The sequence below is a fragment of the Aythya marila genome (genome assembly GCF_965140915.1).
Source record: "Aythya marila genome assembly, chromosome: 1".
Lineage (NCBI taxonomy): Eukaryota > Metazoa > Chordata > Aves > Anseriformes > Anatidae > Aythya > Aythya marila.
Window position 1 is genome coordinate 239,598 of NC_139042.1, and position 27,044 is coordinate 266,641.

General features: G+C 70.1%; 4 protein-coding genes across 4 annotated transcripts; 1 reads left to right on the plus strand and 3 right to left on the minus strand.

Moving 5' to 3' along the window:
- Positions 1-20: 20 nt before the first annotated feature.
- Positions 21-3,407, minus strand: SMPD1 (sphingomyelin phosphodiesterase 1). The gene is made up of 6 exons (XM_082752593.1): positions 3,192-3,407; positions 1,688-2,451; positions 1,235-1,406; positions 1,068-1,144; positions 681-826; positions 21-600 (listed from the first exon to the last, which is right to left on the minus strand). Exons 1-6 carry the CDS (start codon positions 3,387-3,389, stop codon positions 191-193), a joined length of 1,767 nt encoding a protein of 588 aa, XP_082608719.1. The 5' UTR covers positions 3,390-3,407; the 3' UTR covers positions 21-190.
- Positions 3,408-4,404: 997 nt separating this feature from the next.
- On the minus strand, positions 4,405-7,234 carry CCKBR (cholecystokinin B receptor). The gene is made up of 5 exons (XM_082751575.1): positions 6,987-7,234; positions 6,077-6,328; positions 5,744-6,008; positions 5,514-5,641; positions 4,405-5,289 (listed from the first exon to the last, which is right to left on the minus strand). Exons 1-5 carry the CDS (start codon positions 7,147-7,149, stop codon positions 4,775-4,777), a joined length of 1,323 nt encoding a protein of 440 aa, XP_082607701.1. The 5' UTR covers positions 7,150-7,234; the 3' UTR covers positions 4,405-4,774.
- A 1,283-nt stretch (positions 7,235-8,517) lies between these two features.
- Positions 8,518-13,151, minus strand: CNGA4 (cyclic nucleotide gated channel subunit alpha 4; the record flags this gene model as incomplete). The annotated part of the gene is made up of 5 exons (XM_082784604.1): positions 8,518-9,422; positions 9,491-10,486; positions 11,002-11,108; positions 11,209-11,322; positions 12,106-13,151. The coding sequence occupies 5 exons, from the start codon at positions 13,149-13,151 to the stop codon at positions 8,629-8,631; spliced, it is 3,057 nt and encodes a 1,018-aa protein (XP_082640730.1). The 3' UTR covers positions 8,518-8,628.
- FHIP1B (FHF complex subunit HOOK interacting protein 1B) lies at positions 12,255-20,365 on the plus strand. Its single transcript, XM_082751508.1, has 13 exons — positions 12,255-12,320; positions 12,734-12,774; positions 15,329-15,624; positions 15,695-16,297; positions 16,394-16,552; positions 16,621-16,707; positions 16,809-16,976; positions 17,051-17,130; positions 17,351-17,520; positions 17,612-18,634; positions 18,709-18,887; positions 19,348-19,510; positions 19,763-20,365. Exons 3-13 carry the CDS (start codon positions 15,487-15,489, stop codon positions 20,056-20,058), a joined length of 3,066 nt encoding a protein of 1,021 aa, XP_082607634.1. The 5' UTR covers positions 12,255-12,320; positions 12,734-12,774; positions 15,329-15,486; the 3' UTR covers positions 20,059-20,365.
- Positions 20,366-27,044: the final 6,679 nt, after the last annotated feature.

Sequence of the window (27,044 nt, forward strand, 5' to 3'; positions counted from 1 at the left end):
CCAGGGCCAGCAGCCGGCTCTCTCCATCACCAACCTTTATTATGCAGCCAGCTGGGGCTGCCACCAGTGGGAGTGCAGGGCCAAGTGGTGGCCCCGTGCAGCCAGGATGGGGCCCCTTCCCATCCCACAGTGTGGGTGAGTATCTGTCCCCATCCCCACGTGTCCCCTGGCGCCGCTGCCAGCCCCGGGCTCAGCAGAGCTGCCGCTGCCGCCAGAGCTGCAGGATCTGCCGGAAAGGCCGGGCTGGGCGCAGCACCCGGCAGAGGCTGGGGTCGGCTGAGCGGCCGGTGCGCAGCGCACAGAGCAGGGCCGCCTTGCAGGCCTCCAGGCAGGGCTCGCGGGGCGGGTGGCCCTTGTGGAAGTGGTACCAGAAGCGCTGGAAGAGGTGCTCGTCATCCTGGAAGCGGCGGATGAGCAGGTCCCAGTCGGCGGGGAAGGCGGTGGCCATCCCGTAGGCCTCACGGGCGCGGTAGAGGCGCTGCCAGTGCGGCTCTGCCCCAGGCACGTTGGCCTCGGTGAGGTTGAGGATGAACGTCTCGTGGTCCAGCACGGCGTGGGAGCTGCCGTTGTAGGCGCCGTCCACCTCGTACACGCGGTAGCCTGGGGGCAGCAGTCGGGGTTTGTGGGGCAGCTCCACAGCCAGAGCGGGAGGAGGGGATGGGAGGGGATGGAGCGCTCACCGGGGTTGAGGTTGATGTAGGTGGTGACGCTGGGTGCCACGAAGGCCACAGAGACGGGACGCGTCAGGGTCTCCTCATCGTAGAACATCTCAAACTCGTCCACGTGTGTGTGCCCGAAGAACTGTGCTGCGATGGTGCCTTCAAACCTGCGCGTGGGGCAGCAGGGGTGAGCGCAGCCAGCTCCAGACCCCGTCCCCTGCCCCGCGGCGCTGCCTGGGGCTGGCCCCACCCCGCGGCACCACTGCTCCCGGGACTTGTTGCACCAGCCTGGCTGCTGCACCCACGGCACCCGCTGGCGCCGGCTCCCACCCGGCCCTCGCCCTTGGCCTCCTGATGGCACCAGGCGCAGCAGGGCCCCGGCACAGAGCGGGTCCTCCGCAGGCTGACCTGTTGACGATGCGGTAGTAGTTCCAGCTCCAGCTCCGCAGGCAGTGGGCCGGAGGGATGTGCCCGATGATGTGCACCTGGGGGCAGCAGCCAGGAGAGGGGGAGCTGGTGGGGGGTGCACAGGGGTAGCGGGGCCCCGGGACCCCCCCCACCCTGCTGCTGCCCACCTTCTCCCCCTGCTGCTCGGCGGCCTCCAGAACGCCCACGAGCCACTGCAGCTGCCCCGCGGGGTCGGTGGAGTTGATGAGCAGCCAGAAGTTGGCCTGGGAGCAGAAGTTCATGTTGAGCGAGACGAGGCGCAGCCCGGGCCATACCTGCACCGTGTAGAAGCCAGCGGCTCTGCAGGGAAGGGGGGGTGTCAGCGCTGACTGCCCGGGGCTCTGCTATCCCCGTGTGTCTGGCACACGTCCCCCAGCAGCCTGCAGTGCCTCAGACACCCCCCCGCCCTTCCTCCCCTCACGTCTGCCCCACGCACCTGTGTGCCCCTGGTCTGCACCCCTCAGCCTGTCCAAGCACCCTCCCACCAGTAGTCCCTCCGTGCCCTACAAGCTCCTTGCCCCTGTGCCCCCCAGCCAGCCCAGAGCCCCCCCAGCCCCTCGCTCCCTGTGCGGCCGCCCCACCGGAGGGTCTCCAGCGCCGGCGGGGGCAGCCAGTCCTGCCAGGCCTCAGCCATCGCGTCGTACAGCCACGCCGAGGACTGGTTGCCGTGCACGTAGGGTGGGGGAAAGGCATTGACGGGGGTGGCCTCGTGGTTGCCCACGGCCGGGTAGACGGGCAGGGCGCCCAGGTGCTGGCGCAACAGCGCGGTGACGGTGCGCAGGGCCAGCAGCTGGTCCTCGCGGCGCTGCTGCCAGACGTTGTGTGCCGGGATGTCGCCCGTCCAGTACGCGGCGGCGAAGGGGCCGGCGTGGCGCAGCTGGGCCAGCAGCCCCGCGATGGTGTGCAGCGGCAGGTCGCACTTGCTGTACTCGCCCCAGAAGCCAGCGCCGCCGGGGCCGGGGCGGGCGGCGCCGCGGCAGCAGAGCGGGTCGGGGCAGGCAGGATCGCTGCCCGGGGTGTAGAGCCGGTCCCAGTGCAGGTCGGTGAGGAAGAGGACGCGGGCGCTGGGCGCGCCGGGCGGCGGGGGCGCCGGGGGCCGCACCGGCGGCTTGGGGGCGGCGGGCAGGGAGACGTTCCAGGCGCCGTAGATGTCCCAGTGGCCGCAGCGCGGGCCCAGCAGCAGCCCGCAGGCCTCGGCCGGCCGCAGCACGGAGCGGGCCCAGGCGGCCACCACGTCGCGCTGGAAGAGCTGCACGGCCTGCCGGCAGATCTCGGGGCGCGCCAGCCGCAGCTCCTGGCACAGCCCCGCCGCCACGCGCCCCACGCGCGCCACGTTGGGCTCCAGCTGCGGTGGGCGATGGGCACGCGCTGTTCCTCGCGCCGCCGGCACCCGGCCCCGGGGGAAGCGGGCGGCCTCGGCCGGGTTCCCCTTCCCCTTCCGGGCCCCAGCACCTGTCCCTGTCCCCGGCTGCCCCCGTCCCGTCCCCGTCCCCGTCCCGTGACCACCCCCAGGCACGTCCCGTCCCGACAGCGGCTGTCACGAGGCCCCGGCCCTGCCCCGGCCTCGCTGCTCCCTTCCCTGCGCCCTCCCGGCCCCGGCCCCGACCTCGCTGGCCCCGCTCTGCCCGTTCCCGTCCAGCCCCGGCCTCGGCCTCCTCCCGGCCCTGGCCCTAGCCCCGTGCTGCTGCCTCCCCGTCCCGTCCCGTCCCGGTGCCCTCCAGCCCCGGTGCCCCCCACTTCCCCTTCCCCTTTCCCTTCCCCTTCCCCTTTCGTCCCGTCCCGTCCCGGTGCCCTTCCCCTCCGGTGCCCTCCCGTCCCGTCCCGTCCCTTCCCCTCTCCCCCTTGCCTCCCCCCCCGTCCCGTCCCGGTGCCCTCCCCTCGCCCTCCCGGTGCCCTCCTCCCCCGTCCCCTCCCCTCCGCCCCCCGTCCCGTCCCAGTGCCCTCCGGTCCCGGTGCCCTCCCCTCCCGTCCCGTCCCCTCCCGTCCCGTCCCGTCCCGTCCCGTCCCGTCCCGTCCCCTCCCCCCCGTCCCGGTGCCCTCCCCTCTCCCCCGCTCCCCCCCTCCCCGTCCCGGTTCCCCCGGCACCTGCAGCGCCAGGTCGAGCGCCCCGAAGAGCAGGCGGCAGCCCGGGCACGTCAGGTTGCGCCAGCCCCAGCGCGGCCCCGCCGCCTCCAGCAGCGCGGCCCCGGGCGGCGACAGCGCCACCGACAGCGGCAGCGCCAGGGCCAGGGCCAGGGCCAGGGCCAGGGCCAGCGGCGGGGCCCGGCCCGCGCCCACCGCCATGGCCGGGACGGCTCCGAGCGGGGCGGGGCCGGGAGGGAACGGGGCGGGGCCGGGGACAGGGGGCGGGGCCTGAGCGCGTGGGAGGGGGGCGGGGCGCCCCGCGGGGCACGACGGGAGATGTAGTCCCGCGGGGTGCGGCCCCACCGGGGGCACGGCCGGGGACGGAGCGCACCGGGACGCGGCGAGGGGAGATGGGGCCCGGAGGGGAGTCCCGGAGACGGGGTCGCGTGGGGTCACGGCCAGGCGGAGCCCCCCTGGGGCACTGCGGGGTCACGGGGAGAACGGGGGGGTTGTGGCAGATGGAGCCCGGTGGGCGCCGTCTGAACAGGGGCACAGCATGGGCAGCCCGTGGGGACCCCCCGCTGCTGCCCACGGGGACACCTCCCCCCCCCCCGTGGGTCCTGCCCTGCTGCCCACGGGATCTGCTGTGCTTGTGTCCGGGGGGCGCAGCTGTGTGCGTGTGCTGGCACGGGGGGGTGTGTGAGTGTGTGTGTGTGTGTTTTTGTGTGTGTGTGTGTGTGTGTGTGTGTGTGTGGGTGTGTGGGTGGGTGTGTGGGTGTGTGGGTGGGTGTGTGAGTGTGTGTCTGTGTCTGTGTGTGAGTGTGAGTGTGAGTGTCTGTGTGTGTGGGTGTGCAAGTGCCAGGCGCAGCTGTGTGCGCGTGCACAGGGGTACAGGCGTGTGTGCAGGGCTGTGTGCCCGAGCATGCAGGGCTGTGCAAGCCCGAGCAGCTGCGTGTGCATGCACGCACACGAGTGTGCACACACCTACGCGGGGGTGTGAGCAGCCGGGGCCAGGCAGGAACGGCGGCAGCGCCCGGGGCTCTGGGGCTGCCCCAGCCGCGCCGAGCCGCTCGGGACCGTCCCCGTCCCGGTGCCGGTGCGGAGCATGAGGGCGCTGCCCCCCTGCTCCCGCGAGGCTCCCCCCGCTCGGGGCCGTCCCAGTCCCGGGGCTCGGACCCACCGAGGGCCGGGCCCGGGGCTCCCGGCGCTGCCGCTCCCCGCCCGGCTCCGTGCTCCGCGCTGCCCGGTGCCGGGCGCGGGGGGGAAGAAGCGGAGCGGGTGACACCAGGCAAAGGCTTTATTGCGGCCGCAGCCCGCGGGGAGTGAGCGGGGTGGGCCTGGGCTGGGCTGGGGGCTTCCCCCATCACCCCGGCCTCCAGCCCCACGGGCGGGGCGAGGGGAGCGCGGGGGCTGCCGCCGCCACCCTGCTCAGCCCGGGGCCGCAGTGCAGAGCCCGCAGGCGCGGGGGATGCCCCGGGACAGGTTGGGGTGGGGGCGCACGGCGGTGCCACTGAGGCTGGAGGGGTAGAGGGGACGCAAAGCACAGGGAGCTGCGTCAGGACACAAGTGGGAGGTGGCGGGGGCAGAGGGGCACGGGGCTGGGCTCATGGGGGCCCGAGGCTGCTGACAGTGGTGTAGCTGAACTTGGAGAGTGAGGCGTTGACGTTGGCCACGTCCTCATCGAGGGGGCGGCGTGGGCAGGCGCGGCGGCAGCCGGTGCAGGTGCCCAGGAAGGCCTTGCGGAAGCGGCGGTTCATGAAGCAGTAGATGAGGGGGTTGGCACAGGCGGAGGTGTAGGAGAGGAGGTGGATGAAGGAGATGGGTGTCCCCGAGAGTGCGCGCTGGGCTGCCCGCGGTGCAAAGGCACGCCAGGTGTTGGCGGTGAAGATGGGCAGCCAGCAGAGGAAGAACATGGCCACAATGACCACCAGCATGCGGATCACACGCCGCTTGGCCACCAGCTTCGCCTCTGAACTGTTGATGCGTGCCCGGTCCTGCTGTGCGCCTGCTGTGCCCAGTGCACGCAGCTCCAGCGCACCGCCTGGCCGGGAGAGCTGCAGGTAGCAGCCATCTCCCTCATCGCAGGCAGGTGCCGGCTCCGGGCCACCATTGCGCTGGGCTGTGGGGGGTGGAGCGGGACATGGTCACGTCCCCAGCCCCATGGCACCACCCGGACCCATGCAGCGCCAGGCACGGAGCAGCACGGCCTCCCCAGCATGCGACAGGTGTCAGGAGGGGATGCAGCTCCGGGGGCCCAGCCCCGCTGCTTGCCCCAGGCAGGAGGTGCTGAGCAGAGCTGTGTCCCGCAGGACTCTGCAGGTCCCCAGCTCCCCATCCCCTCACCTGCAGCCTCCCCCTTGATGTCCAACTCAAAGCGGATCCCTCGATAGAGCTCACGAGAGATGAGCCCGTAAGCCACGATCATCACCACACCCGGGATGAAGAAGAGGATGAGAAGCAGCAGAACGTACCTGAAAGGACAGCACCTGTTGCATGGCAGCCCCTCTGTCAGCCCTGCCGCAGCGGCTGTGCTGGGTGCAGGAGCGCACGGTGCGGGGCTGGGGCCAGCTCACCAGGCCTGCCGGACGTGCTCGCTGGGCCAGTCGTGCGTGCACTGGCTGAGGGCTGGGCGGGTGCCGCGGGCGGGCACGGCCCGCGTGGTGCTGTAGATGGCGTAGGGCAGCATGAGCAGCGCCGAGAAGAGCCAGGTGCTGGCAATGACCCGGCAGGCATGTGAGCGTGTCTGCCACACGCGGGATTGCAGCGGGTTGCAGATGGCGCTGTACCGCTCGATGGCGATGGCCACCAGGCTGAAGGTGGAGACCGACACGGAGACGCCTGCGGGCAGCAAGGGTCAGCGCCCACAGCATGGCGCGGCACAGCCCCCCGTCCCCCACCCACCGTACCCATGAGGTAGGCCATGAGCTTGCAGACAGCCTCGCCGAAGATGAAGGTGCCCATGAGGTTGGGGACGAGAGTGAAGGGCATGCAGCAGAGTGCCAGCATCAGGTCACTGAGCGCCAGGGACAGCAGGAAGGAGTTGGTGACGGTGCGCAGGCGACGGTTCAGGAGCAGCACGGCCACGACCAAGGCATTCCCGCAGATGCTCAGCACAAAGATCAGCGCGTACAGCAGGACGCGCACTGTCAGGTCCAGGTCTGCGGGGCAGCAGGGTCACAGGTGGTCAAGTGCGTGTCTGGGTGCAACGGCCATGGCGAGGGCGGTGTGGCCGCGGACGGTAGCCAAGCGCCCGGGCTCTCACCAGCCCTAGCAAGCGTCTGGTGGTGGGCAGAGCCGGGACGTCCCCGCGGCCATCACTGCAGCGGACGCGGTGCCAGGATGCCCGGGCGCTCTCCCTCCCCAGCGCGGCTCGGCGGGCACGACGCCACCCAGGCTGGGCTCCAGCACCCGGGCAGCGGGCGGGCGCCGGAGTCGCGGCGGTGCTGACGCTCCCCGGGGCCGGGCGCTGGCAGCCCCGCGCCCCCCGCTCCCCGGCCGCGCTCGGACGTGACCGCGCCGGGAGCTGAGCGAGCCCCGGCCGCGCGGCCAGCGACGGGCACCGGGGCCGGGGCTGCGCGCCGCGGGGCTCCGCGCCCGCCTCCGCCCGGCACCTTCGCTGCCCTCGCGCGGGCACAGCCCGGCCCCGAGCCGCGCTCCAGGGCTGCCGGGTGCTGGGCACCGGGCACCGGGGCCGGCGGGGCTGGGGCACACGGGGGAACCGCGGGCGCGCCGGGTTGCGCCGGGCAGGAGACGGGGCGCACGGCGGGACGGAGCGGCTGCCGGGTCCCGTCCCGTCCCACCCCGCCCCGGTCTCACCTTTGGGCGCCGGGGGCCCGCGGAGGCCCCTGCGGAGGAGGTCGCAGGCGGAGCTGTTCCAGGAGGAGCCGGAGCCGGTGCCGGTGTCCGTGCCGGTGCCGGTGCCGTTCCCGGGGCGGCAGAGCAGCTCCTGCAGGGACTCATTGAGGCGCCGTGGGTCCATGGCGCCGCCGGAGCCGCCGTCAGAGCCGCCCCGTGCCCATCGCGCCCACCCCGGCGGCGGCACCGGCGGCGGCCCCGGGAGGAGGCTCCGCGCCGCCCCGCTCGCTCCGGAGCCGCCGGGAGAGTGAGCGGGGGCGGCGCCCGGCGGCGGGGGCGCGGGGCGGGGGCGCGGGGCGGGCCGGGGGCGCGGCAGCGGCAGGGAGCGGGGGGAGCCCGGGGGGAGCCGGGGGGAGCGGGGGAGAGCGGCGGCGGCGGCGCGGGGAGAACCGGGGGGTGGCGGGGCAGGAGGGCGCGGGGGGGCTGCGGAGCATCGGGGGCCGCCGGCCGGCAGCGGGAACCGGGTTCGAGGGACCCCACGTGGGGCCGGGGCTCGGGGACCCCGGGGCTCGAAGGGCTCGGAGGGCTCGGAGGGCTTGGGGGGCTCGGGGGGCTGGGGGGGCTCGGGGGGCTCGCGGGTCTCAGAGCGCTCGGGAGGCTCGGGGCGCGCACCCCGCCCTGCCGGGGCCGTTCCGGCCGCTCCCCGCAGCATTCCCGGGTGCCCGGGCAGCGGCTGCCGGCGGGTGCCGCCCGCTGTTTGCCCAGGCTGCCCGGGGCTGTTTGCCGCAGCTGCGCCGCTCCCAGCCGGGGCCGGGCCGGGGTCCGCCCGGGGGCGCGGGGCCGCTCCCGTTGCCGCCGCAGCCGGGGCCCCAGAGATGCCGGCCCTCGTGGCCGCTCCCGTCCCCAGCCCCATGCCTGTTCCGACCCCATCCCCTTCCCACCCACACTCCCGTTCCGTCCTCATCTCACCCCCTTCCGTGTCCCTTTTCTTACCGTCCTTCTCCCCACCCTATCCCCATCCCTGCCCCTGGTCCGAACCCATCCCTGACCCTCTCTCGTCTCCTCCCTTCTCTCTCCCCTTCCCCATCCCGTCCCATCCCCATCCCTGTCCCTGTTCTGAACCTTGGGCCTGTCCCATCCCCATCCCTGTTGCCTCCTGACCTGCTCGCCCATCCTCTCCGTTCCCTGTCCCCATCCCTGTCCAGACCCTGTCCCCTTCCTTTCCCATCCCCATCCCCATTTCTGAACCCATCCTTTTTCCCATCCCATCCCCATCCCCGTCCCACCCCCATTCCTGTCCCCTCCAGCCCCATCCCCTCCTGTCCCTTCCCACCCCATCCCCGTTCCCGTCCCCTCCTGTCCCTTCCCACTCCTGTCCTCTCCCCCCCAGGTGGCCCTGGCCCTGTCTCTGTCCCGCTCTGGTTCCTGCGGCCGCTGTGCCCGCTCTGCCCCATCCCTGCAGCTTCCGTCTCAGTCATGAACAACCATCCTTGTTACCTAGCAACTGTTGTCATTGTTACATAGCAACTATTGTCACCATCACCTAGCAGTTGTTGTCCTTGTTACCTAGCGACTGTTGTCATCGTCACCCAGCGATGGCTGTCACAAAGCACCCAGCGTCACCGCTGGCACACACCTGACAGCCGGACAGGTCCCTTGACCTTCAGCGCCGGGGGCCTCTGCGTCTTGTGCCCCGCACCCCCGTGGGACCCTGGCCCCTGGTGGGTCCCTGTACACCAGCGGGACCCCATACACCAGTGGGACCCTGCATCCCCATGGAACCCTGCACCCTGGTGGTACCCCGTACACCAGTGGGACCCCGTACACCAGTAGGACCCTGCACCCTGGTTGAACCCTGCACATCAGTGGGACCCTGCACATCAGTGGGACCCTGTACACCACTGGGACCCTGCACCCTGGTGGAACCCTGCACATCAGTGGGACCCTGCACCCTGGTGGGATTTTGCACACCAGTGGGACCCCGCAAGCCCATGGGACCTTGCACCCTTGTGGGACCCTGCGCGCCACCAGGACCCCGTCCCCCATTAGGTCCCTGCAGCCTGGCGAGCCCCTGGTCCCTGTCTGGAGCCCGTTCCCTGGCCAGGCGCCGCTGCTGGGCTCTGCTCTCGAGGCGCCCGATGCGCAGCGCCAGCTTGAAGGCGCTGGACTCCAGCTGGGCCAGCAGCCGGGCCACCCGTGTCTGCAGCTCCTCCAGGGCCACCTCCAGCGCCTGCACTCGCTGCTCTGCCTCCTCTGCTGCCGCCGCTGCCGCCGCCTCAGCGTGCACATCCAGCTTGTCCATGCGCAGCAGGATCTCACGGCCCTTGGCCTCCATCAGGGCGCGGGCGCTGGGGAACTCGGCCAGCACCTCTGTCAGGTCCTCCTTGGAGAGGCAGAAGAGGTCTGAGTAGCCGATGCTCTGGATGTTGGCGGTGCGACGGTTCCCCGACCTGTTCCCTGGGGATGCAGGGCTGCGGTGAGGCCAGGGCTGGGGGTGTGCTTGCAGGGGTGCGGCAGAGGCTCACCTCGGATGTTGATGAGGCTGATCTCCCCAAAGTAGAGCCCCTCGCCCAGGATGGCGAGCCGTGTGACGCCGTCGGCCGCCACCACGGCCAGACGCCCCTCGCGGATGAAATACATCTCCCGCCCCACGTCGCCGGTGCGGCAGACGAACTCTCCGGGGCTGAAGACCTGGGGCCGCAGCTTGAGCACCAGCGCCTCCAGCACACCGCGCTCGCAGCTCTGGAAGAGGGACACCTTGCGCAGGGCAGGCAGGTGCACGCTGGCGGCCACCTCGGCCCGCAGCCGGCTGGGCAGGTGCCGGAGCACGGCCCGCTCCCCCACCAGCTTCCTCTGCGCCCGCAGGTGCTGGTGCCAGCCGGCCACCCGCCGCAGCAGCCGCCCCCCGACACCATGTGCCTGCAGGTACTGCTGCACCGGGCCATGGTCGGGGTAGAAGGCGGCGTCAGCTGCGTTCATGTTGGCGATGACGGAGCTCATGCTGCCCATGATGGTGGCGAAGCCCAGCACGGCCAGCAGGAAGCCGGCGGTCATGAAGAGGAACTCCTCCTCGCGCTGGGGCTCCGGCGTGTCACCCACGGTGGTGAGGATGAGGGTGGAGATGTAGAAGCTGTGCAGGTACTGCCGCAGCGGGCGGGCGAAGCCGGGGCGGCTGGCGTTGGGGTAGACCCAGTCGTCGGCACCCAGCCCCAGGTAGGTGGAGAGGGCAAAGTAGAGGCAGCCGTTCCAGTGGATGGTGACGAAGACGTAGAGCATCAGCTTGGCGATGCGGAAGGCATAGGGGTGGGCAGTGCGTGTCTCCCGGCGGTCAAAGGCTTCGAAGAGCCGCGGGGTCCGCAGGAAGCGGTTGGCTCGCACGGCCGGCACGGCCGGCCCCAGGTGCAGGTAGAGCAGGTCGGTGGGCAGCACCGAGGCCACGTCCCAGGGGAAGCTGGCAGAGCGCAGGTAGCGCCGCCGGATCTGCGCCCGGTCCTGCACCAGGATGCCCTCCTCCAGGAAGCCTGGGGGCAGTGAGTCAGCACTCGGCCCCCCGGGGAGCCCCTGGGGGTGGAGGGCCCTTGGTCCAGGAGGGATGTGGCTGGGCTGGGGACGGGACTCATGGGTATGGGGGCACCCAAATGGGGGGTGAGAGGCTGTGAGGTGGCCCTGTGCTGGTAGAGGTGGGGGACACCACATATGTCACCACTGGGCCCTGTGCTGCCTGCGTGGCTGTACTGCTGAGGGGCTCGGCAGATGGGCGCCCACCCCAAAATGTCAGCCCGGCCCCACCCCTGCCCAGTGACTGCTGTGCTCCCAGGTCTGTGTGTGCCTGACGTGTGTGTGTGTGCCACATGTGTGTGTGTGCATGTGCACATGCATGTCACACAGGTTTGTGCATGCGTGTCTTTGTGTGCAAGTACATGTATCTGTGTGCGCACACGTGTGACTGTGTGTAGTTGTGAGTGTGGGTACGTGTCTGCGCACACACGTGGTGTTGGTGCAAGCGGCCGGGCGTGGGGCGGGCTGGGGCACTGACCGGTGTGGAGGTGCACGGCGATGTCCAGCAGGTAGAGCGCGTCGCTCAGGCAGTCCAGGCTCAGCCACAGCACCGTGTGCTGCTCCTGGAGCTCGGCGAAGCAGGACCTGGCGGCACCGGCACCGTCACCGGGCTGCCCGGAGCCGGCCCCAGCCCCAGGGGCACCCCCCTGGCTGCAGCACCGGCGCCCACCCCGCACCCCGGCACCTGCAGACGATGACGATCCAGTTGTACATGATGGGCAGCACCATGGCGCTGAGCCACCAGTAGTACCAGTCCCCGGAGGGGTCGAGGATCCAGTTCTGGAGAGCGGCTGCGCTGCTGGGGAGGCACGGGGGGGTCGTGGTGGATGGGACCCCCCGAGATGGGCCCTGCCGCCCTACCGTGCCCCACCGTGCCCCCCCGTGCCCCCCAGTGACCCCCCGTACTCTACCGTGCCCCCCAGTGCCCTGCCGTGCCCCCCCGAGCCCAGCTCCCCGGCTCAGCCCCACCCCGCACGGGGCAGGGTGCTGATGGGGACCCCCCTCGTGCCCCGGTCCCGGTCCCGGTCCCCCCGGCGGGGCACCCCCCGGCCCCGCTCACCCCTGCGTGCGGCCGGTGCGTGGTGCCGGGGCCCGGTCCCAGCGGCGGGACAGCACCGCGCTGAGGCTCCGCATCCTGCACCGGGGCTGCTGCGGGGCCGGGGCGCGGCCGGGCGGTGCCGGGCGGGTCCTGGCAACCGGGGCTCCCGGGGGGCTGCTCACCGCGCACCGGGACGCCAGCGCTGCCGTACGCGTCCCCGGGGCCGTGGGGGCGGCGAGCCGCCGGGGGGGCTGCCGCCGGGCTCGGGGCGCTGCGGGGCCGGCACCGGGACGGGGGGCGCCGCGGGGGCGGGAGGGGGCGCACGGTGCCCGGGGCAGGCACGGCCGGTGCGGGGGGCGCTGCGGGGGGCGCCGTGCCCCGGGCGGGCTGCCCGAGCCCCGCGGCGGTGCCCGGTGCCCGGTGCTGGTCCAGGGGCAGGGGCAGGGGCAGGTCCCGCACAGCCCCGGTGCCCCCGCCCCGCCCCGCCCCGCCCCGCCCCGCCCCGCCCCGCCCCGCCCCGCCCCGCCCCGCCCCGCTGCCCACCTGGCCCCGCCCCGGGCCCCGCCCCGGTCTCCGCGCAGCCAATGAGCACTCGCCTCGAGGCGGTGGCCAAGCGCCGGCCCCGCCCCCAGAGGCTCAGGCCCCGCCCACTCCGGTGTTCGGGGCGGGGCCGCGGGCGGGGCCGTGCGCGCGCCGGTGCGTCGGGCGGCGGCGGGAAGATGGCGGCGGGCGCGCGGGGCCCGCAGCGGAGGCGGCCGGTGAGAGCGGGGGCGGGCGGCGGGGGGGCGGCCGGGCCGGGGGGCGGGGCCCCGGGAAGGGGCGGGGCCGCCCGGGAAGGGGCGGGGCGGGCGGGGCCGGTGCCCTTGGCCGCGGCGCGGGGGGACCCGGCCCGGCCCGGGGCTGTCCTCGGGCGGCGGGCGCTGGGGACGGGGCGCCCGGACCCGGTCCCGGTCCCGGGGGTGGCGGCGGCCGCGGGTGTCCTCGCGGGGGGGCTGCGGGGAGCGGCGCGGCCCGGCCCTGGCGGGACCCCCCGGGGCTCTGCCCCCGCTCCCGGTGTCCCCGGGGAGCCCCGGCCGGGCCGCACCGGGGCCGGGCCCCGCGCCCCCCGCGGCCGCTCCCGGTTCCCCCGTTCCCGTCTCCCCGTTTCCCCACCTCTGCTGTCCCTTCCCAGGCGCGGCGCTGACGGACGGAGCCCCGCGACCTTGACCCCAGGTAGGAGGGTGCCGGGACGGGGCTGCGGGGGGCGCGGGGGCACGGCCGCCCCGTCCGTGTGTCCCCGTGTCCGTCTGTCCGCCCTTGTGTCCGTCCGTCCCCGCGGGGTGTCCGGGTCCGGCGGGCCCCAGTGTGGCTGTGCCTCCACGAGTGGCACCGGCACGTGGCATGGCCCGGCCGTGGGGCGATGCTGCCGGCAGCTCGGGGGCACGCGTCCCGAGCACCTTCTGGGACACCCTCGGCTGTGGCACCGGGTGTGCGGCCGTGCCGGGCGGCAGCGCTCGTGGTGCCCCGTGCCCACCGCCCGCAGACACTGGGCTGGCGGCTGCACCTGGTGCTGCCTGGCTGGCAGCAGTGCCATGGGGCGGCGGTGCCATGGGTGCCCCTGGAAGCAGCCTGCACCTTGCCCACAGCATGCAAGGCCCGGGGACCGGGCAGGTTCGACGCCGTGGTCACCTCTCGGAGTCCCCGCTTGGTGCCAGGCGGGTGCTGGACACCGGTGAGGGCCGAGCCCCCTCCAGGCCATGTCCCGTGGGGGATCCAGCCGGTCCCGGTGCAGCCGCAGCGCCCCGGGTCCGGTTTCTGAGATGCATTGCCGTGAGCTGGGCCTCACGGAGCGCCTCGCTCTGCCCGGGTCCGTCTGTCAGCAGCCTCCCTCTGCCCGGCGTGGGGCCCGGTGTTGCTCGGTGCTGCGGGTGCCGCCCGTGGCTGTCCCGGTGGCGGCAGCGCTGCGGGCGCTTGGCGCGAGGTGCCGGGCGCGCTGACTCCTCAGGGTCTAACTTTAGCAACTGCAGTAAGGCTGCGCCCATGTTGGAATGGGAAGCTCCTCGCCGCGTGGTATAAATACATCTGGCCGGTTCCTAAAATACCCGGCGGCAGCGTGCTGCCTCCCCCGGCGGTGCTGCTGGCAGCGCGGCGCTCGGCTGCCCTCAGCGCCAGCTCCGTGCCGTTCACGCCGCGTGGAAGCCGCCGGCACCGCTGCCCGACAGCTCCTCGCGCTTCCCACGCCGGGTCTCTCCCTGCGCTCTGGGCGTGCCGCTGCTCACTTCCCTTTTTGTGCCTTTTGTGGTTTAGGTTTCCCTGAGTGGCCTCTTTCACACCCCGCCTGTGGCCCTGTGGTGTCCCCCCGGCGCTGTCCCGGTGCTGCCATCCCGTCCCCGGTGGTGTCCCACCGGTCCCAGCAAGGCCGTGCTGGGTGCGTGCTGGGACGGCACCACACGGAGCACTGGGACCAGGGCCTCGCCTGTGCTGGGGGCAGCAGGGGATGCCCGGCACGAGGTGTGGGGACGGAGCACAGGTGCTCTGTGTCTCTGTGGGACGGGCAGGGAGTGTGGGAGCCATGGCTCCGTGCGCTGCCCCCAGCTGCCGGGTCCTGGTGGCCGTCAGGGCACAGCCTTCCCGCTGGGGACGCCCCGGTCCTGTGCCCCTTGCTCCTGCCCTGCCCCTCGTTGGGCACTGCCACAGCCCCAGGGCCAGGCTCTGCTGGTGCCCTGTGCCCCGAGTGACGCCGAGCGAGTGCCGGTGGCTGTGTTGGGGCTGGAGGATGCTGGGGACAGGGACAGGGACTGGGACAGTGCCGTGCCCTCGGCAGGGGCTAATGGCATGGCCTGGAGAGCTGCAGTGCTGCCCTGGTGGGGAGAAGGGGCTGAGCACATGGGGACTCGTGCCTCTGGCTGGGTGCCTGAGCTGCTGTGCCGCACCGTGCCACGGCTGCGGGGCCCTGTGCCTGGCTGAGCCTGCTGCCGCCACGGGGCCGGGCTGGGGGCAGCCCTCCCGGTGCCACCGGGTGCCCCCGCGCTTGGCTCCCGGCTGGCTCCGGGGTTCAAAGTGCAGGGCTGGGTGTGGAGGCAGAGCCGCGCCAGAGCCCTCCTCCGCTCTGCTTCCTCGTCCGTCCCGTCCCGTCCTGTCCCGTCCCTCCTCCTGGCAGCCGACGCTGCCGCCTCTTCCTCCCGGTGCGTGGGGCCTTGTGCTAGGCCTGGGAGCTGCTGCCCCAGCCCTGAGCGCAGGTAGGTGATGTCCTGCCCGTCCTGCTGCCTCGGGGCTGGGCCTGGGGTCCCGCCAGGCTGCTCCTCTGGGTGCTCCCCTCCAGGCTTGTGCCTCCCGTGGTGACCTGGGGCTGCTGTGAGCTGGTAGTGCTTGTGGAGCCGTCGCCATGCCGGTGCTGCTGCTTGCCTGTGCCCTCCAGCCGTGTGCTGCTGGAGCTGATGTGGGGTGTGTGTGTGTGTGTGGGGGGGAAGCTGCCTGTCGGCTCCATGCCTGTTCCCTCCCTGGGCCCAGGGTGGGCACAGCAGCTCCCTCACCCCCCGCAGCCGCAGCCAGTGTGCGGGCAGCCAGTGTCACCCCTGGCTGTGTGACCCAGTGCCAAAACACGAGGAAGGGGTGGGTGCGGTGCAGGCGATGGCGGCGTGGCTCTGCTCCCGGGGCAGGGGTCCTGCCATGCCCTGCTGCACTCTGGCACGCCCGCCTGCGGGGTGCGGGGCCTGGGAAGAGCGGTCCTGGGCCGAGGGTCCCTGCTGCCCCAGCTCACCCGTGCTGAGCCGCTGCTCTCCCACAGCCCAGGCCGTGGTGACAGCAGCATGGAGTGTGGGGCCCTGTGGGTTGGCCGCTGCCCCGTGCCCCCGCAGCGCCGCCGTGCAGACGTCGGATCTGGCCCAGCCCTCAGGGTGCTGCACCGCTGCCTGTGAGCCCCCCCCCGCCACGCGGCGCGTCCCCATGGAGAGGATGAGCTGGCTCAGCAAGCTGAACCCCCGGGGGGCCGGGCACCGCACCGCCCGCAGCGCCAGCTTGCAGAGCCCCGTCACCGCCGACCCCGAGACCTGCCTCATGGTCTTCAAGAACCACTGGTCCCAGGTGAGTGAGCTGGGGTGGGGGCGAGCCCAGGGCAACCCCCCCGGCCAGGCACTTAACCTGCTGCCCCCAGGTGCTGCGGATCCTGGAGCGGAGGGGCTGCAAGCCGGCCCCTGACGACCTGAGCGCCGTGCGGAACAACACCTACCAGATGCTGAACCTGCTGGCGGAGGACCGGCCGCGGGGCGATGCAGCTGCGGGGCCCATCCTGGAGTTCGTGGTGGCAGAGAACCTCCTGGAGCGTCTGCTGTGCTGGCACCTGCAGGGGGACTTCACGGAGGAGCGCAAGGTGGAGCAGCTGAAGCTCTATGAGATGCTCATCAGCCAGGCCCGGCAGCCCCTGCTGCAGCACAAGCCTGTGCTCACGCCCCTGCTACGGCTGCTCAGCCTCTGTGCCGAGCCCGCCTCGGCGCTGCTGGAGAACAGCCTGGTGCTGCTGCTCAACCAGCTCTGCGTCTCTGTGGCCAAGGAGCCCGCCATCCTGGAGCTCTTCTTCCACAGCCACACGGACCAGGGCCCTGCCAACCTCATCATATTCTCCCTCCTCATCCCCTTCATCCACCACGAGGGCGTCCTGGGGCAGCAGGCCAGGGACGCGCTGTTGCTTATCATGGCCATGTCTGCCAGCAACCACGCCGTGGCCAAGTCCATCACCGACAACTCCTACTTCTGCCCGGTAAGGCCGGTGCTAGCGTGGTGCCTGCGCTGCCAGGGGCTGTGCCCTGCTCGGGGCCGCACGTCCCAACTCCATGCTCGATGCCTGTCCCCCCAGGTCCTGGCCACAGGCCTGAGCGCCCTGTACTCCTCGCTGCCTCGCAAGATCGAGGTGCGGGGGGATGACTGGCACTTCCTGCGCCGCGAGGACTGGATCGGCGTCTCCTCCCTCGTGCTCTTCATGAACTCGCTGGAGTTCTGCAACGCTGTCATCCAGGTGGGGCTCGCTGCTGGTGGTGGCGTGCGCGGGGTGGCGTGGGCGGCCCTGACCCCTCCGCTCTGCAGGTTGCCCACCCGCTGGTGCAGAAGCAGCTGGTGGACTACGTCCACAACGGGTTCCTGGTGCCCGTCATGGGGCCAGCGCTGCACAAGGTAGGGGCTGCCCCGGCCGGGGCTGTTTGGGTGGGCAGCAGGGCTGCGGGGTGCCCCGCGCAGGTCCCGGCCTGGCGCACGCCCAGCTGCTGCTCCCGCAGACCTCCATCGAGGAGATGATCGCCAGCACGGCGTACCTGGACCTGTTCCTGCGCAGCGTCAGCGAGACGGCGCTGCTGAAAACCTTCCTGCGCTTCGTGCTGCTGCACCGCCACGACAACGCCACCATCCTCGACACCCTCGTGGGCCGCATCAACAGCAACTCGCGGGTAGGAGGCACGGGGGCCGCGGCGGGGCCGGCTCGTGGGGCGCTGCGGCTGCCTCACACCCCCTCGGTCCTCAGCTCTGCATGGTCTCCCTGAGCCTCTTCCGGACACTGCTCAGCCTCAACTGTGAGGACGTGATGCTGCAGCTGGTGCTCAGGTAACCTGCGCCGTGCCTGCTGCTGCCCTGTGGTGGCAGGGTATGGCTGGGGCACTGCCTCGTGGGTGCTGGGGTGAGACACGGCTGTGGCATGGAGGGGCAAGCGCCTGGGTGGGGGAACCCCTGGGGGGTCTGGCGGTGGGGTGGGACGGTGCTGGCCCCCGCTGTGCCCATCCTGCGGTCTCGGCACGTCCCCGCGCGCAGCCCCGCGTCCCCCCAGGTACCTGCTGCCCTGCAGCCACGTCATGCTGAGCCAGAAGCGAGCGGTCAGGGACCTGGACATCTACGGGAAGACGGCTGCCAAATTCCTGTCGCTCATCCCACGCTGCTGCCGCCCCGAGAGCCTGCCGCTGCCGGAGCGCGAGGAGGAGCATGCCGCCTGGTCCAAGGGTACGGTGCCGGTCCCCTCGCCACGCCTGCAGGCCCTGCGCCGAGCCCCCCAGCCCCGCGCCGCCCTGAGCGCCTGCTTCTGCTCCTGCAGGCCAGGGCAGCCCCAACGTGGACGCCTCCTCTGTGGTCACCGTGCCGAAGCCCTCCACGCCGTCCCGCCTCGCCTTCTTCATGCGGCAGCAGAGCGCCGGCCCCGAGGCAGCTGGCGCCGTGCCGCCGCGCTCCCCCGGCACGCCGTGCGGCAGCCCCGGGCACCGGGCCGGCCGCTGGGAGGAGGTGTCGGAGCTGGACAGGAACTACCTGGAGTACCTGCGGGACGCGCGCCACAGCATCGACCGCTGCGCCTGGGCCTGCCGTGTCTGGTCGGCCCCCTACGACGGCGAGGAGCCGAGCGCCACCGGTGCAGCCCCCCCACCCGATGGCAGCCACCCGCCCGGCCCCGAGGGCTGTGGCGCCCCGCGCCCTCCGGGACCCCCCACCCCGCGGACTAAGAAGCGGGGCCTGCCCGAGGAAGGGGCAAGGGAGGGCCCTGGGGGGGCACCCGTACCCGGTGAGCCCTGCTCCGGGGGCCCCAGCCCCAACGCCCAGGACTCGGGAGCCCTGGTGAATGGGGCACATGGGCTGGTGGAGCCAGGGCGTCCCGAGGGGGACGTGGCGGTGAAGAAGGTGCGCAGGAGCCCCCAGGGTGAGGGGCTGGCGCAGAATGGGGCCGCGGCCCCCCCCAGCCCCCGGCCACAGCCCGCAGGCTGGGAGCCGCTGCCCTCCGTGGACTCGCTGCTGGAGGAGCTGCTGGCCAAGGCGCCGGCCGAGCCCAACGGGGCGGGCGTCAGCATCGAGGCCTTCACGGAGGAACTGCGGGAGATTGAGGCCGAGATGAAGAACGGCGGTGTGGCCCTGCCCAGCCCCAAGGAGCCGCCCGGGCCGCCTGAGCTGCCCCTGTCCCGCGAAGAGGAGGAGGCCTACGCCAGCTTCGCCGCCCTGCCCGAGGGCGAGCTGCTGGCCGGGCCGGGGGACGCTGCGGGGCGGGTGCTGCCCCGGCCCCTGGACCCGCTGGCGCAGCTCATCGCCAGCCCCCCGCGCGCCGTGGGGCCGCCCCCCAGCCAGCCCTTCACAGGTGGGGCCGGGCGCAGGGTGCGGGAGGGCGGCCGGGTCCCCGCTGCCGCGTCCGACGCGTGCCCCTGCCCGCAGGCCCCTTCGTGACGGCGCTGTTCGGCAAGCTGGAGAACATGCTGCACAACTCGCTGTACGTCAACTTCCTGCTGACCGGGCTGGTGGCACAGCTCGCCTGCTACCCGCAGCCGCTGCTGCGCTCCTTCCTCCTCAACACCAACATGGTCTTCCAGCCCAGCGTCAAGTCCCTGCTGCAGGTACCGGGGGTGGCGGTGCTGGACGCCGGCCAGGCGAGCAGGGACGGCCTGTGGGGTTGTGGTTGGTTTTTTAAACGGGTGGGAAGCAGAAGTGTGGAGGTGCCAACGGGCCAACTCTCCGAAGAATGCTTATCAGTATGGTAATAAGCAAATATAAAATACTATATATATATTATATGCATATATAGTATATATACACATATTATCACTATATGTTATATATATATATACATATCATCAGTATATGTATTATCTATATATATATTATCAATATATACATATATATATACATATTATGAGTAAGTTGATAAGCAAATATAAAGTGTGTATGGTGATAGACGCTTTACATTTGCTTATTTTTATATTTATATCCATACTATGTATTTATATTCGTTTATATATGAAAAGCACACATCTGCCCGGGGCTGGCTGCGATTCCCTCCCGCCCTCCCTCCCACAGGTCCTTGGCTCGGTGAAGAACAAGATCGAGAGCTTCGCTGCCAGCCAGGAGGACTTCCCCACGCTGCTCTTCAAAGCCAAGAAGTACCTGATTGCCCGGGGGAAGCTGGACTGGTCGGACACGCCGAGCGTGGTGCCCGCCCTGCGCCGCTCCGAGCCGCTGGGTGAGGCTGGGGCCGCGGCCGGGGGGAGCAGCGCCCACCCTGAGGGTCCCCCCACGAGGGCCGGGGGCTGGCACGGAGGGCGGGGGGCTGCGTGGGGCCGGGGGGCTGCTGCTGCGGTGGGGAGGGCGCAGGGGGCTGCATGGGGCACTGCATGGGGGCTGTGTGGGTCACTGTGCGGGGGCTGCACCGCACGCAGGGCTGGGGGCTGCCTCTCCCCGGGGCCCCGAGCACGGTGCTGACGCTGTCCCTTAGCCCGCAGCCGGAAGCCGTCGCTGGGCGAGCTGATCCTGCGGCACGCCAACAGCCCGACGCGGGCGCGCCAGGCGGCGCAGCTGGCGCTGCAGCAGGTGCGGGACGGGCCCGTGCTGCAGGCGCTGGCGGGGGCCACGCTCTTCCGCGGCTCGGCCGAGAAGCAGAGCGAGGCGCTGCGGGTCAAGAACGCCGTCTACTGCGCCGTCATCTTCAGCGAGTTCCTGAAGGAGCTGGCGGCCATCGCCCAGGCCCACGCGGTCACGTCCCCGTTCCTGACCGAGCCCCCCGAGGAGTGACCGCGGCGGGCGGCTTTTTAACCACGCGCAGGGCACGGACCTTTTTAATTTATTGGGGGTGAATGTTGTGCTGAGAGCTGGCTGCGGTGCGGCAAGGGGAGGCGGCTGCCCGCGGGGATGCGCCGGGGTCGGCAGGGCCGGATCCTGTGCCGCCTCACGCGGGGCGGGCCGGCTCTGCCCCCCACCCCCGGGTCCCCACTGTCACCCCGTCACCTACCCCCTCCTCTCTATGCAACACCCCGTGCCGTGGGGCAGCCCCGCGGGGGCTGTGGGGCGGCGGGCCGGGGCCGGGGCATGGGGCGTGGGGGCTGGGTGGTGCATGGGGAGGGCTGGTGTGTCTGTGCTGTGTCAAAGCCCTTCTGTAATAAAGGGTCTGGTCGAGGGCACTGCTGCTGCCGTCCCTTCAGGGGTGCCCCCCCCATGCTAGTGCTATAGCTGCATCCTGCACCAGGGCTGTGGGGGGCTCCTGCCTTGGGTCCCTGCCTCCCGCTGGGCCCCAGCAGCCCCCTGCCCTCCCAGCCCCCCTGTGCCTGGAGGATGTCCCCCAGCAGCACCCTGCCCCCAGCAGCACCCTGCCAACCCCCCCAACACTCAGGGCAGGGACAGGGCTGCAGCAGGTCACGGTGCTTATTTTTGTACAAACATCTGCACCACCAGTGGGTTCCAGCCCCCACGGGGCTTGGCTCGGGCAGGGGGCTGCAGCCAGGGCTCCCACCCCCCTGCGTAAGGCTGGGGTGACTCCGGTGCCCAAGCCCCTGCCTGCACTGCTGCTGCTGGATGAGCCCTGGGCTGGCACCGCCGCCTGCCCTGCCCAGCGCTGGGCACTGCCAACCTGTCCGTCCGTCTGTCCTGCAGCCAGGCAGGCACCTTCTTCCAAGCACCTCCGTCCACCTCCACGTGTAGGCAGAGCAGGGACGGTAACTGTAGGGTAACCTGCTGATGGGGGGGGGCTCACAACCACCTCCCCGGCCAGCCCCCTGCCTCTGTCCCCAGGCATGGGCTGGGGAGGGTCACACACCCTCACCCTCAGAGCAGGGTCTCCTTCTTGCAGCCGTGGCTGTGGGTTGGCCCCTCCAGCCGCAGCTCAAGTGCCTGCTTGGGGTGCAACCGGGCACCCCGTGGGGTGAAGGGCAACAGTGGCCACAGGAGCCCATTGTGCCCAGGGGGCAGCTGCAGAGTGACAGCACCAGAGGCACGGCCGCAGCCAGCGGAGGAGGCCGGTGGGTTCCCCAGGGAGGTGTCAGACAGGTGAGTGGCTGCGTGGGGCTGGGTGGGGTGGCACCGCTGGGGCCCCCTGATGCTCCAGCAGGCACAGGGTGGTGGTGTGGCCACACTGGGCAGCCAAGGCAGGGGTCCTGTGATGGCTGTCAGCACAGCAAGGGTTGGTGCCTCGTTCCAGCAGCACCCAGACCACCTCAACGTGGTCTCCTGGGCAGCGATGCCCAGTGCTGTCACCCCTTGGCTGCAGCCCTGGCCAGTGTGGGTGTCACAGCCCAGCAGCAAGCAGGCAGCAGCCTGGCTGTGCCAGGAGGCCAAGCACAGGGCTGGGCGCTGCTCCCTGTCCACTGGTCCACCTGGGCCCCGTGCTGCAGCAGCTGCACTGACTGCCCCACCATCAGGAAAGGTGCAGTGCAGTGCACCCCTGGGTGTCTCAGCCCTCAGGGTTGGCCCTGGGCACCAGCAGCAGCTCTGCCAGCGCTGGGTGCTCCTCCAGCACCAGCAGGTACAGCAGGATCAGCCCTCAGCATCAGGCAGGTTGGGGTTGGCCCCATAGTGCAGCAGCTGCAGCTCAGTGTTGGGGTGGTGGCCACGCAGGGCAGCAGTGGTCAGGGCAATGTGGCCCTCGTGGCTGCAGCAGTCCAGGGTTGGGCAGCTCTCCAGCAGCAGGCACAGGCAGGGGCAGTGGCCGTCCCGTGCAGCCAGGTGCAGCAGGCTCCAGCCCCATGTGTCACAGTGCTTCTTGTCCAGCCCCCAGGCCAGCAGTGCCTGTGCCATGGCTGTGCTGCCCTGCACTGCTGCCACAGCCAGCACTGTCTGCCCCTCGGGGTCCACGCAGTCCATGGCTGCCCCCCAGAAGAGCAGGGCACTGACCACTGCCCTGTGGCCCATTGTGGCAGCCTCCAGCAGTGCTGTGTGCCCAGCCACATTCACCTCATCCACCTGGGCGCTGGCCTCCAGCAGCAGCTCCACCACCCCAGTGTGGTTCTCGTAGGCAGTTCCAGCGGGGGCGTGAGGCCATCCATCAGTCATGCTGCTCCACATAGGCACCGTGCTCCAGCAGCATCCCCACCACCTCGCTGCAGGGCAGCCACTGAGAGTGCTGTGTGCCTGTTGGCATCAGCAGGGTTGGGGTTGGTGCCACGGGACTGCAGCAGCTCCATGGTGGGGCAGTGGCCCATGTAGGCAGTGGCAATGAGGGGGGTCTGGTCCACATGGGCACCGTGCGGCAGCAGCATCCAGGTGAAATCCTTGTGGCCGCCCCAGGCTGCTGCCTGCAGTGCTGTGCAGCCCTCAGCATCTGCTCCATCCACCTCTGTGCCCATCCACAGCAGCGTGGCCACAGCCTCAGCGTGCCCGGCCCAGGTGCTGAGCGCAGGTACCCAGCCCCCCGATTCCAGCCGGTTGATGTTGGCACCGTGGGCCAGCTGGCACTGCCACGCTTCGGTGTGTCCCTAAGGGGCAGCCAGTGTCAGAGGCGTCTGCCCGCTGGCATCAGCCACCTCCACCTGCACCCTGCCCCAGCAGCAGCTTCGGGGCGCAGCAGCGGCAGCAGCATGGCCCTGGGAGGTCCCCCAGGTTCCTGGGGGTCTGGGGGGCACGGGCCATGCTGCGCCCTGGGCGCCCCGTGACCAGTGGGACGGGGGGGCTCCTCCGTGCAGACCCTGCTGCCGGGCCCTGCCAGGGGGCTCCGCGGGGCGAGGGGTCCGGGGCACCGGCAGCCCCGCGCTGCGCCCCCAGCCCCACGCTGCCACGGGAGGGCTCGGGGCGGCACCGGCGCTGCAGGGACCCCGGCGCGGCCCCCCCGAGCTGCGGGGTGGGAGGGGGCGGGCAGGGGGCCGGGGGCGGCTCTTACCGTGCCCGGGAGCGGAGCGGAGCGGGGCGGAGCGGCGGAGGTTCCTTCGGCCGGGCGGGGCTGGAAGCGGCGCCGGCGGCGGCTGAGCCCGGGGCACCGGCAGGCTCCGTCCGCGGGGCTCCGCCGGCGGCGCTCGGACCGGCCCCGGGGCCGCACGGTGCGGGGCGCTGCGGGGCTTAGGTGCGTGTGTCGGTCTGCTCCAGGGCAGGAAGGCTCTGCAGGGGGATCTCGGACCGATGGGCTGAGGTCAACTGCATGAAGTTCAACAAGGCCAAGTGCCGGGTCCTGCACCTGGGGCGCAATAACCCCAAGCAGAGCTACAGACTGGGAGAGGAATGGTTGGAGAGCTGCCAGGCAGAGAAGGACCTGGGAGTGATGGTGGATAGTCGGCTGAATATGAGCCAGCAGTGTGCTCAGGTGGCCAAGAAGGCCAACGGCATCCTGGCTTGTATTAGGAACAGTGTGACCAGCAGGGCTAGGGAGGTGATCGTCCCCCTGTACTCAGCTCTGGTGAGGCCGCACCTCGAGTACTGTGTTCAGTTTTGGGCCCCTCGCTACAAGAAGGACATCGAGGTGCTTGAGCGGGTGCAGAGAAGGGCGACGAAGCTGGTGAGGGGCCTGGAGAACAAGTCCTACGAGGAGCGGCTGAGGGAGCTGGGCTTGTTCAGCCTGGAGAAGAGGAGGCTCAGGGGCGACCTTATCGCTCTCTATAGGTACCTCAAGGGAGGCTGTAGCGAGGTGGGGGTTGGCCTGTTCTCCCACGTGCCTGGTGACAGGATGAGGGGGAATGGGCTAAAGTTGCGCCAGGGGAGTTTTAGGTTAGATGTTAGGAAGAACTTCTTCACTGAAAGGAAGTGAGGCACTGGAACGGGCTGCCCAGGGAAGTGGTGGAGTCACCATCCCTGGAAGTCTTCAAAAGACGTTTAGATGTAGAGCTTAGGGATATGGTTTAGTGGGGACTGTTAGCGTTAGGTCAGAGGTTGGACTCGATGATCTTGAGGTCTCTTCCAACCTAGAAATTCTGTGATTCTGTGATTCTGTGATTCTGTGACACGCCAGAGCTCCCCAGGGCCTTTGGTTCTTTGCTTCATCCAAACGCACACAGTGCAGCCGCAATCAGCCCCTGCCTGTGAGGTTGTCATTGCCCTGAGGTCATCCACAGCTCGAGGCCGAGCCCATGGCGCAGCGTGGGGTGGTGGCCGAGGGCACTGGACTGCAATGGGCACTGCAGGAGATGTCCTTGTGCTACTGCTCCTGGTCTGCGGAGCTCCCGCTGCTCTCGGGCTGCCTGGAGAGCAGGGCAGTGGCAGCGGGAGGAGGACTGGACGGTTGGTGCCTTCTGCCAGATCCAGGCAGAGCATGGGGAGAGCATGGTGCTGGCAGGGGCCTTGGCACGGCACCACCCCATGCTGTGCCCCTGGGGACGGGGCAGGGGAGTGGGGCTGGACACCCTGATCGAGCAGGGGCTGTGTGGCACACGCTGCCCTGCTCCGCTGGGTCCCACGCTGCAGGTGGCCTGGTGCAGGGCTGGGTGCATCCAGTGGAAGGGGTGAAGGTGATACGGTTCGGTCAGGGAGAAGGCAACGTGGAGTTTGGTTCCAGGGAGTGTGGCTTATTTTAGGATATCGCAAGCAGCTTAGCAACAGCACTACGCAAACCCGAAGTGACCCACCCTGACGGCACAGCGGTGTCAGCAGCGTTTGAATCTCTTTCAAGTGATACGGGGGATATGCAGGCTTTTCGTTCTGGCAGCAAACCCAGTGCAATGTCTTGGCAGAGGCAGCGGCCCCACAAGGCAGGGAACAAGCCAGAACCCTTCTGCAAGGAGCATCCTGAGCCCAGGGCCAGTCCGGGGGTCTGGGTGTGGGGGGAGCAGGGGTGGGGGTGGGCAGGGGGCTGTGGCCATGGCCGTGGCACCTGGGACCCCTCCTCATCCCACAGAGCTGACAGAGCCAGTGAACAGCCTTCTTCTCCCCACCCCCGCGCCATAGTGCTGCAGCTCGTGGGGGAGGTGATGCTTGGGGAGCCAAAATTAGACCCAAGAAGAATTTCTCATGTTTTGATCCTGGGAACCATTTCCCCCACCAGAGATTTGCAGATTTCCACCCAAAAACCCTGCGTAGATGACACAACCCAGGCAGCTCCCACATAAACCCTACTTCCCCCGATGGTGGGTGATGCCCCGGGCGTACTGGGGGCTGTGGGATGGGCAGGGAGCAGGGGGCCCAGCGGTGCTATCTGTGTGCAGAGCCCCTGGTGCTTCTAGCCAAGTAAACCTGGTGTCTGTGTGTGCACGTGTGAGTGTGTGTGGGTGTGTGTGTGGGTGTGCAAGGGCTGCTGCACTGCACTGCCTGGATGGGGTCAGCAGGAGCAGGGCTGCTCGGAGCTGCAGGGCAGCCAGCACTGACAGCATGCGGGCACTGCTCTGCCTTGGCCCCAGCTCTGCCGAGCTCCTGCTTGGCCCCAGCTGCCCCCTGAAGATGGGAACTGGGATCTCACGGCTTGTCACCCCTCTGGTGGTGTTGGTGGGGACGCTGAGCCTGGGTCTGGCCACGGCTCTGCTCTGGGGGAGCTGTGCCCAGTCGCAGGGGATGTGGTGCTTCTGTCCTGCCCCGGCGTCTGGGGTAAGGGGATGGGGAGAGGAGCAGGCAACTGGGCAAATGGGCAGGAACCAGGGTATGGGGGAACAAAACTGCAGGGAGTGCTGCCACTGATGTTGCCAAAATTTGCAAGCACGCAGAATTACCTTGCTGTCGGCCTCAAGGAGGGCTGACTTGCCTCCTGCCCCTCCAAAGTGCTGTAACAAAACGGTGCAAAACATCCAGAGAGGAGCAGAGCAACCCTGCCGCAGCACCCCCGAGCTGCACGGGGACGGTGCCGCTCCCGTGCCAGGACCCAGCGGGACCGATCCTGCCCCGAGCAGCGGATGCGTGGAAGGGACACCGGCAGAGCCCTGGGAGGCTGCTTGGAGGTGCAGGGGAAGGGCTGCCGGGGAGGTTTCCTCACGCCTTTGCTTCCTGCCCTCGCTCTGACCGACACCGGACCTGACTCATTTCTCTCTCTGCCTTTTGGGGGCTGTGCTGGGTGTTCCTGCTCCCACACCACAGCAAGGAGCCTGGCTTTGCCTGCTCTGCAGGACAGCAAGGGGCCAGGCAGCCACTGAGGGTGAACAAAGCTGGGGCCCCAAAATGTGGCAGGGAGATGGACACGGAGCTGTGGAAAGTGGCAGGGGCAGGTGGGGTGGGGATGTTCCCACACCACCACCTCTGCCACAAAGCAGTGCCTGAGCTTTATTGTGCAGAAACTCTGCCATCCTAACATTCCTTCATCCCAGATGTCCTTGGAGAATTAACACAGAATTAAGATATTAACATAGAATTAGCATAGAATTAAGATATTAAACAGCACTGTTCCCAGGACAAACCCCTGAGGGACACCACTCGTCACCAGCCTCCGCCTGGACACAGAGCCTTTGACCACCACTCTCCGGGTGTGACCTTCAGGCCAGCTCCTTATCCACTGAATGGTCCACCCACCAAATCCTCTCTCTCCAATTTGGAGACTGGGATGTCATGTGGGACCGTGCCAAAGGCCTTGCAGAAGTCCAGGCAGCTGACATCAGTTGGTTTTCCTTTGTCAGCTGATGCAGTCACCCCACAGAAAGCCACCAGATCGGCCAGCAGACAGGGCTCAGCGGTGCCTTGTCCCTGTCCCCTCCAGTATTTGGGACAGACCACAGCCGAGGACAGGCCACCAGGGGCAGGGGACCAGTGCTCTGCTCTTGTCTGGCTTTGCAGAGGCCATCTGAAGCTATGCTCGGGTCAGGAAAGGATTTCCTGAGGTCAGGGATCCGGGAGGTATGGCAGCTTGCTCTGGGACCTCTGGTGTTACGCCTGGGTGCCGCACGGCTATG

Excerpts from the sequence above, each read along its gene's own strand:
- FHIP1B (XM_082751508.1), top strand. The coding sequence starts at position 15,487 with ATGGAGAGGATGAGCTGGCTCAGCAAGCTGAACCCCCGGGGGGCCGGG. Across the intron at positions 16,553-16,620 it reads TCTGCAACGCTGTCATCCAG|GTTGCCCACCCGCTGGTGCA; the intron begins GTGGGGCTCGCT and ends TCCGCTCTGCAG. Across the intron at positions 18,888-19,347 it reads GCGTCAAGTCCCTGCTGCAG|GTCCTTGGCTCGGTGAAGAA; the intron begins GTACCGGGGGTG and ends TCCCTCCCACAG.
- CCKBR (XM_082751575.1), bottom strand. The coding sequence starts at position 7,149 with ATGGACCCACGGCGCCTCAATGAGTCCCTGCAGGAGCTGCTCTGCCGC. Across the intron at positions 6,329-6,986 it reads CGGGCCCCCGGCGCCCAAAG|ACCTGGACCTGACAGTGCGC; the intron begins GTGAGACCGGGG and ends GCTGCCCCGCAG. Across the intron at positions 5,642-5,743 it reads GAGCACGTCCGGCAGGCCTG|GTACGTTCTGCTGCTTCTCA; the intron begins GTGAGCTGGCCC and ends CTGTCCTTTCAG.
- SMPD1 (XM_082752593.1), bottom strand. The coding sequence starts at position 3,389 with ATGGCGGTGGGCGCGGGCCGGGCCCCGCCGCTGGCCCTGGCCCTGGCC. Across the intron at positions 2,452-3,191 it reads CGCTCGACCTGGCGCTGCAG|CTGGAGCCCAACGTGGCGCG; the intron begins GTGCCGGGGGAA and ends CGCCCACCGCAG. Across the intron at positions 601-680 it reads CTACATCAACCTCAACCCCG|GCTACCGCGTGTACGAGGTG; the intron begins GTGAGCGCTCCA and ends TGCTGCCCCCAG.